General features: G+C 33.7%; 2 protein-coding genes across 2 annotated transcripts in view; one reads left to right on the top strand and one right to left on the bottom strand.

Moving 5' to 3' along the window:
* LOC147844367 (uncharacterized) overlaps positions 1–18,751 on the bottom strand; it is a 768,760-nt gene that overhangs the window by 160,673 nt on the left and 589,336 nt on the right. The gene's annotated exons all lie outside the window — the stretch shown is intronic.
* Positions 227–5,002, top strand: mblac2 (metallo-beta-lactamase domain containing 2). The gene is given in 2 exon segments (NM_001123267.1): positions 227–668; positions 4,617–5,002. Coding segments are annotated over 2 exon segments (828 nt in total).

Raw genomic sequence — 18,751 nt, 5'->3', positions numbered from 1 at the left:
ATTAATATGCATAACTTGGGAGGCGCTAATTTCATCAATGGCCAATAGCATTCTCGATTCTACGGCGCGTCACGTCGTTATGGCTGGTGACGTGTTACGCTTGCGGAACAGGGTGTCAGCGTCCTCCTCTCTGCGGCTGAAGCAGCAAAATTTGAAGCCAGAATTATAGGCTAACAACCATACATCTATCCTCGTATGCAATAACAACATCTTGAATGAATTTGGGATGGCTGCGACCGACTGGTACGCGCACAAGTCGCTGGAAAACGGCGTGTTTTGGATCCAGGAACGGTTTTATGAATCGGGGAACAGGGCGAATATCTGGCTCATTCGCGGTTCTCATCAGGACGTCGTCATAGACACCGGCCTGGGTTTACGGAGCCTGCCTGAATACATCCAAGAGAAATCGCTGCTCGGGGACGACGCGAAGCGTAAAAACCCGCTGTTGGCCATCGGCACACATGTGCATTTTGATCATTCGGGTGGGCTGCATCAGTTTCAACAGGTGGGCGTGCACAAAGCGGAGGTGGACGCTCTGGCCAACGGTGACAACTTCGAGACCGTGACATGGCTCTCTGACCGCGAGATTGTGGAGGTTCCTTCGCCTGGATGGAGAGCCAGGCAATACAGAGTGAAAGCGGTCACACCAACCCATATATTACAAGAAGGTGGGCTTGTAATTACTTGTAACTACTGTGCCAGTGTATGCAACATTATACGTTTTAAGCACATTTTTTATGTGTGCATGCATTTATGCACCGTTGCAGGGTTCAAGGCATAATCTATTACAGTAGTAAAATACACTGAATTGCATGACTTCATTCTGGGCATCCTTATATAATATCTTTTTGAAGAGCTCCAGAGAAAGATCGAAACAAATCAGATCATGCTAAACTCACCAGAGGACATGTCAGTGGTTAGTGAAAACCAAGCCGACTGTCTAATGTGGCTTTATAATCTGCCTGATGGTGGAGAATGCAGCATTATAGTGGACCACTGGCAGAAACCCAGCGGATGCAGAGTAAACCACACATGACCTCCTCCCCGTAATTCTCAGTCAATGGACTACTCTGCAGTGAGTTGTACTCAGTGGTGGAAAAAGTACTGAAAAATCATACTCAAGTAAAAGTACCTTTACTTGCCTTAAAATGCAGTGCAATTAGATTAAAATTATATGTTGTAAATCTTACTCAAAGTATGAGTAAAAAGTAGCTCTTTAAAAAGTACTCAAGAGTAGTGAGTATTATGCCGTGAAAAGCTGATGCGTTTACATGTAATTTGTGTATGTGTGTAAACGTAACATTCTGTAGTGCATCTAGTTATAGCCCAGCAGGTACACAACGCCATAAGACGTTATTATTAGGTTTGACTTAGGTTGTGATGTCAGTTGACCAAAATTCAATGGCTAGCCAGCGTTTAAGGACAACATTATTTCGATGTCCAATAATGACTTCAAGTGATGTTGATATTTGGATGGTTTTTAGGCTGTTAGAAAGTGACCAAAATCCAACATCAAGCCAATATCTTTAACCTTTATCATAATAACATCAAATACTGACATTTAATCATCTGGTATGGCAACCAAAATCCAACATCTGATAGACGTCACAGTGGTAACGTCCACACAACGTCAAGCTGTAACAACATTAGACTTTGATATTTGGTTGGTTTTAGGTTGGACATTGATGTTGACCTGACATTGAGTTCTGAAGTCAACCTGACGACATGTTGACGTCTTGTGCCTGCTAGGTGTTTAAGGCCATTTTGGTCGTCATACAGTAAACATATGTGATCTTTTCATCAGTGACATGCATCTAAACAGTCTCTGGGTCAATGTGTGTAAAAATTTTGGGCATTTTCTTGGACACTTTTAATGCTTCCAAAAAGTTTGCTGTAATTATAAAGCACTCATGTTTTGAAGTAGTTCAGTATGATGCGATTTACCCTCTATGTGCGATTTGAATGGACAGAAATCACAGGACAGATTTTTCTGATCCCCATAAACAAGAAAGAACTAAAGTAGTGACTGCAGGTTGAAGGAAAATAGTGGAGTAAAAATACTGATACAGCACAAAAATTTTACTCAAGGAAAAGAAAAAGTACACGTTTTTAAAACTACTTAGTAAATTACAATTCCTGAGAAAAATTACTCAATTACAGTAATTTGAGTATTTGTAATTAGTTACTTTACACCACTGGTTGTACTATTGCATATGAATAGATCTGTTGTCACTGTCTGTGAACAAATTGCATTTTTAATTTGGCATTGTATTGCATTTTTTTTAAATATCATTGTGATCTAAAGACTTAAGGTTATTCAAGATATTGTAGTGCTATCTCAAGCAAATTGAACTACCAAAAGTGCTGAATACAGTATACATAGTATGTGTGTGTTAATACATATAACATTTTTTAATCAAATTTTATGTTAAATAAATCTATAATAGTATTTCAATAACCCTTAGACCTATCAGCTTGCTGTAATTTCATTGCAATTATTTGAGACCGCTGTGGAAGATTGTGCAGTTCAACATTTAAAATAGGAAATCTAAACAAATAGCTATTGTTTATTTCTTAGCAGATTGAACAAAATAAAAATTATATTATGTTATATTATGACATACTTTGGAAATAAAGAAGACAAAAACATAAATATTTAACAAAATATAAATATAAAAATTATAAATATAAATATAAAAATTATAAATATAAATTATAAATAAACAATGCATAAATATTTTTTAGCTGTTTTCCACTGCATTAAATGAAATCAAGTGGGCCTATTTAATTGTTTTGCAAACTGAGTCTGCTACTGTATACATTTTTAAAAAGTCAATTAAATTGTTCGTTACGATTATTTGACAGAAAATTAAAATCTAATTTTCTTAATAATAATAATTATAATAATAATAATAATAACGTTTTTTATCGTAGCTTTTATTTTGATGGAAAAATGCAAGTAAAAGACTTTTTTATAGCACTTAAATTATGTTTGTGTGAGGCAGCATTTACTGACTTAAATCAGTATTAGCTTACAAGTGAATGTACAGTGCATATGGAAAGTATTTATAGCGCTTCACTTTTTCCACATTTTTAATTTTAGAGGAATTGGCAAAAATTCCTAAACACAGGTGTGCCAAGCTTGTGGCATCATATTCTAAAAGACTTGAGGCTGTAATTGCTGCCAAAGGTGCATCAACAAAGTATTGAGCAAAGGCTGGGAATACTTATGTACATGTGCTTTTTAAGGTTTTTTATTTTTAATAAATTTGCAACAATTTCAAAAACTTTTTTTCACATTGTCATTATGGGGTATTTTGTGCTGAATTTTGAGGAAATACATTAATTTAATCTATTTTGGAATAAGGCTGTAACATAAGAAAATGTAAAGCTCTATTAATACTTTCCGGATGCACTGTATAAATAAAAAAGGCAAATAAGGCAATTCAGAGTAATTTGACAGACAATTAATTTTTAAACTGGCATGAATGTACAGGCCTAATAATAATATTAAAATGAATGATTGCAGTGTACTTATTTAATAATGATATAATGATAATAATAACAATACTGCTGCTGCTACTACTACTACTACTACTACTACTATTACTACTACTACTACTAATAATAATAATAACAATATTTATAATTTTAGCTTTTATTTTGATGGAAAACAGCATATAAATAACTTCTTTATTGACCTTATTCTAAAATGCGGAAGTGCGCCTGTTTTCGCGATGGTCTTAGAACTTCCGATTCAGTCGCCTATGGGAGAAATGACTAGGAATAATAAACGGCAGAAAATGGCCAAACTACTTGCTCAACAAACAAATGTTTGCATGACTACACAGACCAAGTAGCATAATATAATAAGAAAATATTAAATTGCAACATCAAGCAGCGTAACGAGCAGTTGTTAACGTCAAAAAATGAATGAAAGTGAATGTGACCGGAAGTCGCGAGACAAAAAGATTCAAATGGCAGCGCCCACTCGTCAGCTGAGAATAAGGTGAATAGCACTTGAATGAAGTTTGTGTGAGGTAGCATTAACTGATTTATGTCAGTATTAGCTTACAAATTAATATATAGTTTCAGAAATAATTTGTGATTTAATAATTGTACAAAGGCATATGACTTTTCCGACATTGTTACACAATTATTTAAAAAAAAAAAAAAATTGTGCAACTTGCAAGTAACACTTCATATACTCTTCCACAGATAGAATTTGGTGCTTGCCAAGTGTTCATTTTATAACAATAATTATCCACCTCTTGACTTTTAATAGTTCTAGGAATTTGTTACTGAAATGATGTGAATGCTGCATTATTTGTGAGCAAACTTTGCTCCTTAACTTATTTTTTTTTTTGCTTTGTTTAGAAGAACTCATGCAGAAGTCTGTGCTTTACCATTTTCACTAACTATTCTTTAGGGATATTTTTAAAAAGCCCTTAATATTTCTGTGCTTGGTACAAAGAAATACCGCAATATCAAGAAATATCCTAATATCAAAACTTGTGCATCAGTCAATAAAGCTCCTGCTGTGTCAGTGCTGCATTGCAGTGACAATATCCAATTGCCACATACCCCATTTTCTACCTTCCTCTTTGTGTTCCCAGGCGACGTTATCAACCTTGGCGACCGGCAGCTTTCTGTTCTCCACATGCCGGGCCATTCCAGAGGAAGCATTTGTCTCCATGACAAGGAGAGCAAAATGTTGTTCAGTGGAGACGTGGTCTATGATGGTTCCATGATTGATTGGCTTCCCTACAGCCGGATCAGCGACTACATCCATAGTTGTGAAAGGCTTGTGGAAATGGTTGATAAAGAGGAGATTGACCAGGTCATGCCTGGCCATTATAACACTTTTGGGGGGAAGCGGCTACACCGGCTAGCCTCCAACTACATCGCTAGTGCCGGCACCTGCCACAGAGCTTCCACCAGTGTGGTGAAGTCCATTGCCAGCCTGGCACTTCGAGCCTCTAACTCAAGAAGTGCCTGCTAGTAGTTTAGAAAAATGACTACTATGCAACACCTAGCGTCATTGCAGACCTCAATATTGAGCACAGTGAATACACTGAGCAATACAGAGTGCTAATGAATTACGTATATGGTAGTATTGGAATTGGTCATGGTTCAAACTTGTATTATGCTGCATAATATCCATCAACGCATTAACAAATAATATAGACTGCAATATTTTAAAGGTGCTGTGTGTAATTTTAATAGTTGTTTTGAGCAGCCTAATATCGTAGCATTTGTCCCCCCTTGAACCATTTAAACACAAGCCCCACCCCACAACTAATTTCATTGGTCAGTATTTTTGCAGGCAAGATAATGCTTAATGGATTCAGTGTGAAGATCATAAATAATGATTTATTTTGTTTTTGATAAGCGGTAATGATAACTGTTAAAATGTGAGACTAATGCTGTCCACTTTATTTTGTAATCCTTAGGCATGCTGCAAATGTGTGGAACTTATGATTCATTAGCCAAAGTGCTCGAGTCATGGTTGAAATAGATCCCATTTTGCATTATGAACAAGAGTACTGAATGTTTTGTACAACTAAAATGCATTAAAGTCTCTGACAGCAGAAGACTTGCAAATTCAACGTAAATGGCCAAATCTACCTAAACAATAAGGATAATGAGGTAAATGTTTGGGATAATATCAGTTTTTTTATTTTTTATTTATTTTTTTTATATATAGTGTTGTCAGTCAAGTCTAATTAACATGACCAATGAAATATTTAGAATAATTGTAATATTTTTAAATATATTTTAATATATTTCTTTAAACTTACGTGTGTTTTTTCTTTCTTTCTTTTTTCATTTTTTTAAAAATTGCTTCTGTTATGTTTTATTTTTTTCACCAAGTTATGCTAAATGCAGTGTAATTTATGATAAAAAGTTAACTTTATCAGTAAACAAACTAACAATGAAAAATATTATTTTAACATTTTTAATTGAGTTACAGGTATTTAAAACATTCACTGCCAAGTGAAATCCAGAGTTTTATTCTTTAACATTGTATCTGTTGTATCTTAGTTATACTATAAGGCTATTGAATGTGTGATTCTAAATGGCTGGTGAACATACTAAGGTGTGCAAACCACAACTAAAGTAATCTTAAGTAGTTTTTAACCACATTACAGTTTTATATGTAAATGTAAATGTTATTTTACCACCTACAAAAGTCAAAAAACAGATCAAGACAAAAGATTTAATTGAAATGTGTAAGAAACTGCAAGGAAGAACAGTCTGAGGGCAAAAATGTGAAAAAATATTGACGTAGTTCTGATAAACGTATAAGTAGATTAACTATCATCAGGCTGTTTATTAGAAAAATAAGCACAACTCGAGTGATCTAACATGAAGAACTTGGTTCAAATATGAATAATATGAAAAAGTTTACAACCTTTAACAAAGATTAATAAATATGGTAAACGTATATTGGTTGTGTTGGCTAATGCATTAGCTAAAGTTAACAAACCGGTCACACTAAAATTGTTAATTAATTGTTAGTTTTATTAATTGTTAGCATTAATAAAAGTTGAACTATGATTTATAATTTTTGTGGATATTAAAGATAAAATGAATTGGGTGGAACTCTACAATTGATCAATTACTGAAATAAAATATAATGCACCTAAATAATAAAGTTATTTATAGTTGAAGTCAGAATTATTATGCCCCTTCTGAATTTTTTTTTTCTTCTTTAAATATTTCCCTAATTATATTTAACAGGGCAAGGACATTTTCACAATCTGTCTGATACTATTTTTTCTTTTGAAGAAAGTTTTATTTAGGCTAGATTTTTTTTAAACACCATTTTAAGACAAAATTATTAGCCTCTATTAGCTTTTCTTTTTCTTTTTTTTTTTTTTTTGATAGTCTACAGAAAAAACCATCATTATGCAATGACTTGCCTAATTACCCTAACTTGCCTGGTTAACCTAATTAACCTAGTTAAGCCTTTAAATGTCTCTAAGGTGTGTAGAAGTGTCTTAAAAATATGTAGTAAAATATTATTTACTGTCATCATAGCAAAGATAAAATAAATCAGTTATTAGAAATAAGTTATTAAAACTATTATGTTTAGAAATGTGTTGAAAAAATCCTCTCTCCGTTAAACAGAAATTGGGGAAAAAAATAAATAGGGGGTCTAATAATTCAGGGAGGCTAATTATTCTGACTTCGACTGTATTTTAATTATTTATTTTTTATTTTTATTTATTTTTTATTTTTTTTATTGTGTTAACTAGTAGCACATAAATTACACACTGCACCTTTAGTAAATATTTCCATTATATTAACACAAAACGACTTCCATGTTATGTCTACATATAAAAAAGCCCATACAAAGCATTGTAGCTGACATGATTACACTTTCATTGACTCTTAAAGTAATCCAATCTCTTTCATGAGACTCATCTTTAAGAGACTGATTAGTTAAATGGGAGCCAAGGTGAATTGGTTGTAAACTGATGACTTGTTCTCTATAGCAGTCTCTGCATGAGATATTGATGTAGCACAGCATGGACTACGCAGCATTATTCTATAGGCTCAAGAGTGAATCGTGTTGTATATGTGATTGAAAGGCATTTACTTAACAAACAAAATCACAATCTTTCAGCGTCGGTCATATTTTTCAGGAGTCATGACTGAAAGATGCCTAAACGATGATTTTTGTTTGGTTTAGTTCCATAACACTGCCTTCATAGTAATTCTATTTAGTGTTTGCTTATTTGCAAACTGCACAATGATTTTTATTTATTTGAATTATTCATTTTTATATATATATTGAAGCACAGAAGTTGTGTGAGTGATAGTAGATAGTTTTGTAAGTCACTGCCTTATTTTAATCTGACATAGTGTAAAGGGCCTCCTCTTCAGTGTTCAAATGTGAAACTATCACATGTTGTGAGTGTATGAAGTGAGTTGTTGTGTAAAGCGAGATGTTGGGGGAGCTTTGAGAATGATTGACATTAAGTCACTCATTTATGTTGCCAAACTACAAATTTGCTGCTTGACTATTTTGATGTAGTTTTCATATTGCTTAAATGCCATTGTCGATTAATGATTAGCATTAACAGGAGAGTAGAATGTGTTTGTGTGAATGATGGACAAGCGATAAATATATATACTGTATGTGTAATAATTTGACTCTACGGATGAAGTGAGCTTGTACAGGATATATGCACTATGTTTCTGCTCAGGAATCCATTGAATGCAGGCAAAATGAGCAGAGCTATAAATGCAACACTATATTCAGTGCCTATTGGAGAGTAAACCAACTAATACCTCGCAATGCTGACACAGCAGCTGCTGTATTTCCCTGGCACCTGGTAACAATATACTCACTTTCAATTCTGTGATTTGGCTCCCTGTGTTGTTTTTCCTCTCAATGTGTTTCTTGCTATACTTTAATGCATGCTTAAAGGGGCAGTTCACCCAAAAACCTAAATTATGTCATCATTTACTCATCAATAATTTGTTCCAAAACTATTTGACTTGCTTTGTTCTGTTGAACACAAGATATTTAGAAAATATCTGTTTGTAGGGACTAGGCATTGGACGATTGCTGTTTTCAAGGTATACTGCGGTTTGGAAAAGTCAAGGTTTTAACACCGAGATCATTTTCTGCTATACCGTTCTTAAGATATCTGTAAGATTGTTTTGGTCACAATTTATTTTGATGGTTTGTTTGTTGAATTTAAGTTACATTGCATCTACAGGCCCACTAATTTTCATTAGATTATAAGTAGACTGTTAGGTTGTTGTTGGGGTTAGGGTTAGTGTAAGTTGGCATGTACCTGCAAAAATTTTTTTATAGTCAGTTAAATGTCTGTTGAAGGAGCAGTATTAACAGATATTAAGCAGACAGTCTACTAATATTCAAACGGACCATCAAAATAAAGTGTTACTGATTTTTTTTGTTTTTTTTGTTTGTTTTTTAGAGAAGGGTATAAACAGAGCCAACTTTAAGTGGGTGACTTGAGCTCCAAGTAGGATGTACAAACCTTGAGTATTAATTTATTTAATGTTTTGAACATGACACAGAGTCCAAATTTGTGCTTTTTGAATGTCCACACCTATCCTGTCCCCACTGTAACCTGTTGTGTTTTATTAACGTCTACACCAGGGTTGCCCAAACATTTTTATTTATTTTATTTTTTTTTTTTTGGAGGGCCAAAATCCAAGCTTGATTGAGAGCTGTGGGCCAAAAGTAAATAACATGGAAAACTGTATAACTATTAAAGTTGCCATAGGTAATTTGCTAATTTATTTAGCAATAATTAAAAAGAAACAGAAAATATTACTTCAATCGTATTTACTAATGCATTCTCAATTTAGAAAATGCATATTATTTTAACAAACTTTGCCTTAATTTACACGCTGGTTTCTTCTGCTTTGTCCTCTGTTTGTAAAGTGACTCTATGTACATTAAAAAAAAAAATCTTTTTCATTTACAACATTTAATTGAAACATTTAATTTTTATTTATTTATTTATTTTTTGTAGCCTAACAATAAAACAAACAGAGAAAAGGTTACATTACAATAGAAATGAGAATCTCTGTTAAAAGGCATTTCCCAATCATTTTCTCTCTGGCAGGCCAAATCAAAGGATACAAAGGGCCAACTTCAGCCTTTGGGCCCTAATTTAGGCATTTCTGGTCTACCTACCCTAACCCTGAACCCAACCTCACAGTAACCTGATGGGTTTTTATTAATATCTGCTTCACCTACACAACCTAAACCCAACCTACTTTTGGTTTAAGTCCCTCCCACTTGTAGGTCACCCAACCTAATTGCGGTGTAATCCCTCCCACTTGTAGGTCTTTGGGCTGCAGCCATACTTACTTGGTTTTTTAGGACAGTATCTTCAGCAGAAAAATATATATATATATATATATATTCAGGGATACCGTTTTAAATTATAAAGAAATTCATGATTCATTTGAATTATTTAACCTGACATGTTTACAGCTCCAAATATTTTAAATGTTTCTCAAAATAAAATATATTAAGTTCAAAGGAGGAAAAAGTATTTTATTTTTTTTACCCAGACATTTTAAAATAATATATTTTAGAGCAGTAATCACAATACCATAATACTATGATTTTTTTATCCAAGATCATACTATCAGAATCTTATAACGACTTATATCTTATATGACTTTAATTGTTGCTCTATCTTTTTTTCTACCATGGAAGTTCTCAGCAACCTGTTTTCTAGATTTCAGTCTCAAAACTTTACAAGACACAAAATAATTAGACTAAAACTAAAACTGAAAATCTGTAACCATCGACTTCCATAGATTTTTATTTATTTATTTTTTTAATGTTTTTTTTTCACTATAAAAGTAAATGGTTACTTATTTTTATCTTTCTTCAAAGTATCTTCTTTTGTGTTCAACCTTATAAAGATTTAATATCACATGAGGGAGAGTAAATGATTAGGTAATTTTATTTTAGGTCATGTAATTGTTCCTTAAGTCATTTGTGTTTGCTCATAGTGTGTTAAGAAGAGAATTTCACAGTCGTGTTTGTATTATGCCCTTTTGAGCAGAAGGAATATGACCACAAGATGGAGACATTGACCCTGTTATACCTGCTTGGTTTCAGTCGCTTTGGAGACGGAGCTGAAGTGGATGAGCATCACACTAAAGTCAGTGCTTTTTGGCAGCAAACCGTCTAGTTTAAAATTCCCCAAATTTATAAGTTGGCACTTCCTTCTTTTTCAAAACTTGACATTTTCTCACATATCACAAACCGCAAACCTCATCCCCTTAGGCTAGTAATGATGGATTGGATGTGACATTAATTTCCTTACAAATCTCTTGAAATATGTTTTGGGCCAAGTTTTGTTCTGGCAGTGAGTCTTTTTTGAAATGCATACGTTTGGCAGTCACAAATCTGGTTGAAATTGCAAAGTACTGCTTGACACGGCTTTCAGTCGGGATGAATTGATGGTTCTTGACAGATGGCTAATTATATCCAAGGGACTATTTGTCTGACTTGACCTACAAGAGGTGGTTTCTGTTATTTTTAAAGGTGATAGGGCTCAAATGAAACGTTGAAGGATTTTCCAGGAGGAAAACGGAGGGAACAGTGTCTGTTCAACAAACAAACTTGATTAGATTTTGGTTAGCATACATGACGGATTTGAGGGGAAAAGTGGACAAGGGTTTTTGTTCTTTTGGCTTAAAAAAATCTTTGGAGGATTTTGAAGTGAAGTCATTTGAATGTCCATTTGAAACAAGACAATATTAAATATCACATTAACAGTTTTTAAAGGCTGGGGTGGCCAAAACTATTTCATAATAAGGGCCAAAAACAAATATTGAGAGCCGTGGGCCAAAAATACACATACCAAACTATACTACAAAACATAATCACATTTATAACACAGTGGACTTCCATGCAGTGTACACTAATGAAGCAGAATCTGCCATTGTCTTGATTCACTTACCAAAGCATTATCCTTTGTCGTATGTACATTTTAAGCAAAATTTAATTAATTTACACCATTTAAATTGAAATATGTCATTTCAGAGAGCTTTTTTTGTAGCTTAATAATAAAATAAACAAATAAAAGGTTACAATAAATCTAAAATTACAATCTCTAAACCATTCTCAGATGGTATGGCGGGCAAATCAAAGATTATCATGGGCCAACTTTGGCCCACAGGCCCTAGTTCGAGCATCTCTGTTTAAAGGGATAGTTAAACCAACATTTTAAATTAGTTGTTGATTTTTTTCATCTTCAGTCCATTTAGGACAGGAGTGCTCAATCCTGTTCCTGGAGATCTACCTTCCTGTAGATTTCAGTTGCTACCCATTTCAAACACGCCTGTAATTATCAAGTGCTGTTCAGGCCCTAATTAATTGGTTCAGTGGCTTTTGATCAGGGTGAAAGCTGTGTTTTGCAGGAAGGTAGATCTCCAGGAACAGGATTGAGGAGCCCTGATTTAGGATGTAGGTATATATATATATATATATATATATATATATATATATATATATATATATATATATATATATATAGAACATAAATGAATATTTTTAATCGGTCTGTAGACCTTAGTTCATGAAATGCAAGTCGAGTGGATACACTTAAAAAAATATTCAAAGATAATACCTTGGATTTACTTTTTTTTTTTTTTTTTTTTTGAAGTCAAGTTAAACAATTTATATGGGCTGAATTTAAACAAACATTAAATTGAACTTATAATTTGTTAACAAAAAAATTGCAGAATTTATTTATTTATTTTATTTATTTACTTATTTATTTTGTACACTGTAAATTGTAAATGGGTTACACAAAATTCCTACATGTTGTCCCAACACAAATCGATTAAGTTAACCTAATTGTTTTACCAATGTATTTGAATTAAACATAAAACAACTATTCAACTAGTTTTAAATAAGTTTGAACAAGCAGCAAAAGTCATTTTTTGACTGTACTTACTAAATTTTTTTAAATTTGTTTAGCCAAACTAAAAAACAATATTTACACAATTAAATGCAGTCGAGTCCAATTAGGTCCAACATTATTTTATCAAATAAAATTTAAATACATTTGTATTTTTATTTAACTTCAACTCAAAGGTCTGTTAATATCATGTATGTCAATTATACATTTCAAAGTCTCTTAGTTTTTGAAGTTAAATAAACTAAAAGAGCCATTTTTAAGCATATTTGGTAACACTTTACAATAAGGTTCATTAGTTAATGCATTTACTAACATGAACAACACATGTACAGCATTTATTAATCATAATTGAACATTTACTAATGCATTATTAACATTCAAGTCCATGCTTGTTAACATTAGTTAATGCACCATGAGTTAACATGAACTAACAATGAACTACTGTATTTTCATTAACTAACGTTAACTGATATGAACAAATACAGTAGTAAATGTATTGTTCATTGTTTGTTCATCTTAGTAAATGCATTAATTAACATTAACTAATGAACCTTATTGTAAAGTGTGACCGCATATTTCATGAGTAACATATACTAGTGAAAAATGATAATTAGGCAATGATTCACATCTAAATTTTTATCACTTAACCCAATGAAAAATAAGTATTGCCTAAAACAATATTTTCTATCTTAATAAGAACAATTTTATGTAACCTGAGACAAAGCAAAATTTGTCTTGTTGAAGAAAGACAATTAATTAAAATTCAGTTTTTGTTCTAAACAAGAAATAGCTTTAATCAAAACAACAATTTCCATAAAAAAATGTTTATTCATGCAATAAAAAAATAAAAAATAAAAAAAGGAGGATATCTAAATTTGAACACTTGAGATAATGAGAAATAAATCATTTGCCTTAATATTTTTTTTTAGGTCCATAAAAGTACAAAACATATTGAGCTTCTGTTTAAGCATGCACTGCCTGTGTGAGTAACCTTAAAATTTTACATTGGTCAAAACAAATATTTTTTACTTCTAAATCAAAATAATTTATATTTAACTATGTTTTAAACTTAAAATATATTACTTGAAAAATAAAACAAATTATAATAAACTGAAATGAAAGATACATTTTTGGATTGAATGAAGTACAGCTTGAAAGTTTTTTTTTTTTTTTTCTTCAGTGTACAGTTGATTGAGACTGATCTCAGAACTCATTTTAGGACAGTTATTGCTCACTGAGCAAAGCAACAAACTGCATTTTTGCTAATTAAGCTGCCAACAAGCATGGGTGCTTCTGCAAAGTGGTAATATCAAAACTCAAAGCATTACATGAAAATTTTCTAAATCTGAAAATCAAACTGAAGTGAAAATTAACAAGTCTTTCTATTAACTTTAAACACCTAAGATTACTTTTATTGTCTATTTCCCTGTTTTAAGCATGCTGGGCCTGGGACCTACAAATCCTCTAACCAGGTAGTTGGACCAACACAAATTCTTCATAAACAGTTAAGTAAGCGCTTAAGTAAATAAATTGGCCAAATAAATTACAAGAATTGTGTTTTAGTTCGTTTAAACAGTTTGAACAAGCAGCAATAATAATTTTTTGAGTGTATTTCATACTTAAAGTACTGCTAGACTTTAATTAGATATTTTATGAATCAAAATATGACCACAATTTAAGGGATAGTTCACCCAAAAATAAAAATTCTGTCATCATTTACTCACCCATTGTTCAAAACAACCAGTATTCTTACAAACATCTTGTTTTGTGTTCAACAGAAGAAAGTCATAAATGTTTAAAAACTACATCAGTGAGAGTAATCAATGAGATCATTTTCATTGGAAATATACTTCAGTGCTACTGAAAGAAAAAAGTCCCCTGCATCTTGAATGTCTTGATGCCGAAATAACAGCAAATATAAATCTTTGGCTGAACTATCCCTTTAAGTTGAAACAACCAAACTGAAACTGTAAACAGGGGAAGGAAAACCCAAACAAATGCCACGGTGATTTCAGACGTCCCTTCGTAGACCTACAATTGAACTATAATGTCGTCTTGCATTAGTGAAAGTGATAGAGAGCCTGTAACTAACGTGCCAGATTTCGTCAACTTATCTCCCCTCCCGCTGGCTGTTTTTCCCTCTAACCCCACTTCAGTAACAAGACATTGTATCCCGCAGGCAGCCAGACGGACATTTGATGCGTGGTCGCTGCCGGGGAAGCGTTGTTTGACATTCAGCTGCTCCCTACATTATCTGCTAATTGACAGCCACTATCTGTCCTCCGGCGGGCCAAGATGACACGTGTGGGAAGGGCCGAGGTGAGGGGAGAATAGGGAAGTGCCAATCACCGGCAGATTATCAGAGCGAAAGGGTGGTAACGGAGCCTTAATCTGACCTGGCTGCTGCAGGTTTTTTCAGGTTAATGGCTGGTATTGCAACATTTGCACATTGCAACATGACCTCTTGTTTCAAAACATACTCGTTGAAACAATTCTTACAGGTTTTCAGATCTGTAATGGCCGTATATACATTTAAAGTCAAAATTATTAGCCCTCCTGTTATTTTTTGTTTTTCAAATATTTCCCAAGTTATGTTTAACAAAGAAAGAACATTTTCACAGTATTTCCTATAATATTTGTTTCTTCTGGAGAAAGTTTTATTTGTTTTATTTCGGCTAGAATAAAAGCAGTTTAAAAAAAGATCAATATTGTAGCCGTCTTAAGCAATATAAATATATTTTTTGATTGTCTGCAGACCAAACCATTTTATGCAATGATTTGCCTAATTACCCATGGCGAAGATAATATAAATTAGAAATGAGATATTAAAATTATCATGTTTAAAAAAGTCTTCAATTCTAATTAACAAAAATTGGGGGGCAAATACAGGAGGCTAAAAATCAGGAGGGCTGATAATTATGACTAGGCCCACCCGGAATCTGCGCTTAGAATTCTGCAGATTTTCCGCAGATTTTTAGCCCATCATTAATTCTGTTTATTTACTTGAGTAAATGTGTGTACATCTGTATTTATTCAGTTTTTTAATTAATTTTAGTAATAATACTGACTAATGTGAAAATGTTCATCTGATTTATGCACAATGCAGTTTGTACAGTATTATTTTCTGTCTTTTACTGGATATATTATATGACAAACTTGCTTTATTTACCAAATAAAGTGGATCTAATTGGATTTGCATTTTAAACATTAAATAAAAGTTAAAATGATATTTTTTATTTCATATATTAAGGTTTTAGTAATGATACTCCCAAAACAATTACGCAGAAATCCGCAGATTTTTCTCAAAATTCTCTGCAGAAATAGCAAAAAATGTCCGCAAATTCTGTCTGGCCCTAATTAATACTTAGGCCGTACTCACACTAGGTACAGTTGCCTCGAACCGGGCCAAAGCACGCTTGTTCCCCCTCCCGTCTCCCCCGACAGCCCGCGCTTACACCACAAACGGGCTTCGGCACGCTTACGTCATCGCTGCTGTGCTGTTCAGTGAGAAGCACTCTCTCACTCAAAAGCACAGTGGAGATTTCTCTAGTTATATCGTTTCAGTCGTTTGATATGCCGTCAAATATTTCGCCGAACAGATCCGCCACTTTTGGCGCTCATAAACAATCATAAAGCTCTCGTGCTGCAGGAATGAGGAGGTCTGCTGAAGGCGCGTAGCTGTCGTGCAGTGAGGGGTTTGCGTCTTTGATAAACTACGGCAGTTTGCGTTCACTGAACAGTAAGAATTATTAATAAATCCGTATGAAACAGTCCCTTAAAAGTCATGTTTTGCTTTCAGTTTTGGGCTTTGGCGCGTTTTGCACTCAAAGCCCAAGTGAACCGGGCTCAGGCACACCTCTTCCAACCGGGCCAGGGCCGGCCAAGTGAACCGTGCTTGAGCCCGATTCAGCGCACTCACACTTCTCAAACAATCCGGGAAACGGGCATGGGCATGGTACGGATGGCATAGTGTGAGTAGGCCCTTACAGCGCACCTATTTTACCCTTTTTCAAGATTTAAGAGAAGTCTTTTGTGTCTCCAGAATGTGTGTGTAAAGTTTCAGCTCAAAACACCCATCAGATTATTTATTAAACCTTTCAGAACATTAGTATTTTCTGTGCCTGTGATTTTTTTGATGCCTGGGCCTGTAAAGCTAGTTCTCATTACCCACTGTTCCCACCCACTGTCAGAGTGTCTCTCAATCTCCACCTCGGCCGCATCAGATAAACAGCACAGTGACAGCATGAAGGAAGCAGATCTCTCGTAACATTTGTGAGAAATGCTTCAGTAAGAACTTTCCCAATGATTATTTGATGTATTTGTTGTGGAGATAAATCATTGACTGATGCAGAGTTCAGACTGCATTATTTTAGCCCCGATTATGACTTGCCAACAAGTGAGAAATTGCCCACAAATGCCTGAAAGTAGTAAAAATGTGCTTAATGTACTGCAATTTAAGAAAGCACATGCAATTACAAAAAACATCAGCAAATTAAGAAAATATCTACATCCATTTGACAGCACACATGCTGCAAATCTTTAAAATGCAAACACATTTTTAAAAAAAGCACTGCATTTTTTTCACAACGCAAACATTTTATGAAAACGTGTTGCATTTTTTCACAACACAAACATTTTACAAAAACGAGCTGCATTTTCTAACAATGCAAATATTTTACAAAAACGTGCTGCATTTTCTCACAACCCAAACATTTTACGAAAATGTGCTGCATTTTCTAAAAACACACAAAAAAAGGAACACAACAAAAATGTTTCAAAAGGACCCAAAATGTGACAGACGCCACTGTGCCGCGACTATTGCTCAGTGAAGTTGCAGGTGATCTTTAAAAGGTGAGTTTTTTGTTTATTTATTTGAATATCCCAATTCCCGTGTCTATAGTATTTATTAACGTAAATAACTGGGTCAATCCTGTTTTAGTAAATCCTTAAAACATTTCCGTTGTGTTGTGAGAAAATGAATCCCTTTTTCATGAATTGTTTGTGTTGTGAAAAAATGCAGCTCATTTTATTGATTTGTTTGTTTTGTGTATGGCCAACACAATCTCACAGATTTTTCGTAACTTTGATTTAGTGGCTAATTCATATAAATTCATACGATCTAATGTGTACAATTTAGTACGATTTGCTCACCACCCAATGATGGTTGGGGTTAGGGGTGGGGTTGGGTGCCACGCCTCCTTTTTAAAATCGTACATTTTCTTATACAAATTCGTACATTATAAACACCTTTATATATATATATATATATATATATATATATATATATATATATATATATATATATATATATATATATATATATATATAAACACTTTTACTAAACTTTTATGCTGGGGTCATTCTAACAGGCTTCTATATTTTTAATCTTCAGAGAAATACAAATTTGAATGAGGATGAATCATCTTCCAAGTCCAAGCTCTCAAGATACACTGAAGCACATTAGCAGTTTTGTGCCAATTTGAAGTGCAGTCTTATATTTAGCAGCCTTGCATATGCATTTATTTTTTCTAATATGTAACATGTCAGTGTTACAGGATATGTAACCTATTGAAGGGCCATAATTTGTGATCATGTTTTTCTGAGAAATATGCAGGTGGTGGATTTAAATAACCTAATTATAAAGGGCTGTCTTAAAACAGACTTAAGGAAAATTAATCAATTTGCACTGAACTGCTACCCAACAGACTATTCAGCATTGGAAATATGACTAGTTCCGTCCAGTCTGCCTGCTGAGCTGTCCAGAATAATGCACTGAGAATAACAGACCACTCAATGTCATTTCTCTTTCCAAAGTCAAGATAATAGCTGAGACAGTGAAGACTTTGAAATGTTGCTTTTGGTGGCTTAAATGGGAAACTTTCAATTGAACTTATACCAAGATGTCACATGGAGTTTCCATTAGCAGACCCCTTAGATCTGATGTTTTATCAGTTTATTAATTTATATATTTTAAACTGACAACATGCAACAAGCCCAGAACCTATACAGCAAAGAACACTAAATGCTAGAAACACACAACTAACTACAATAATATGGCTGTCGTCGAGTTAAATTATGACCCGTCTATTAAAGTGACTATAGCGAAGCACAGACTGTTGATGTGGTTAAACAGAGCCTTGGGTTCAGGCAAGTCGGAAAGTCGGGTATTGGGTGACGGGAGGATTTCTGTCAAGCAAATTTGAGTAGTCTGACAGCTTGTGACAAGAAACTTCCATAGTCTGGTGGTTTAGGCATGAATTCTCTTTATCCTCGCTTCAGAAATTAGGATTGAGAACATGTCATGAAATGGATAC

Source organism: Danio rerio, chromosome 5 (genome assembly GCF_052040795.2).
Source record: "Danio rerio strain M-AB ecotype USA chromosome 5, GRCz13ab, whole genome shotgun sequence".
Classification (NCBI taxonomy): Eukaryota; Metazoa; Chordata; class Actinopteri; order Cypriniformes; family Danionidae; genus Danio; species Danio rerio.
The sequence above is the reverse complement of the archived record's forward strand: the minus strand, read 5'-3'. Positions and strand labels throughout refer to the sequence as shown.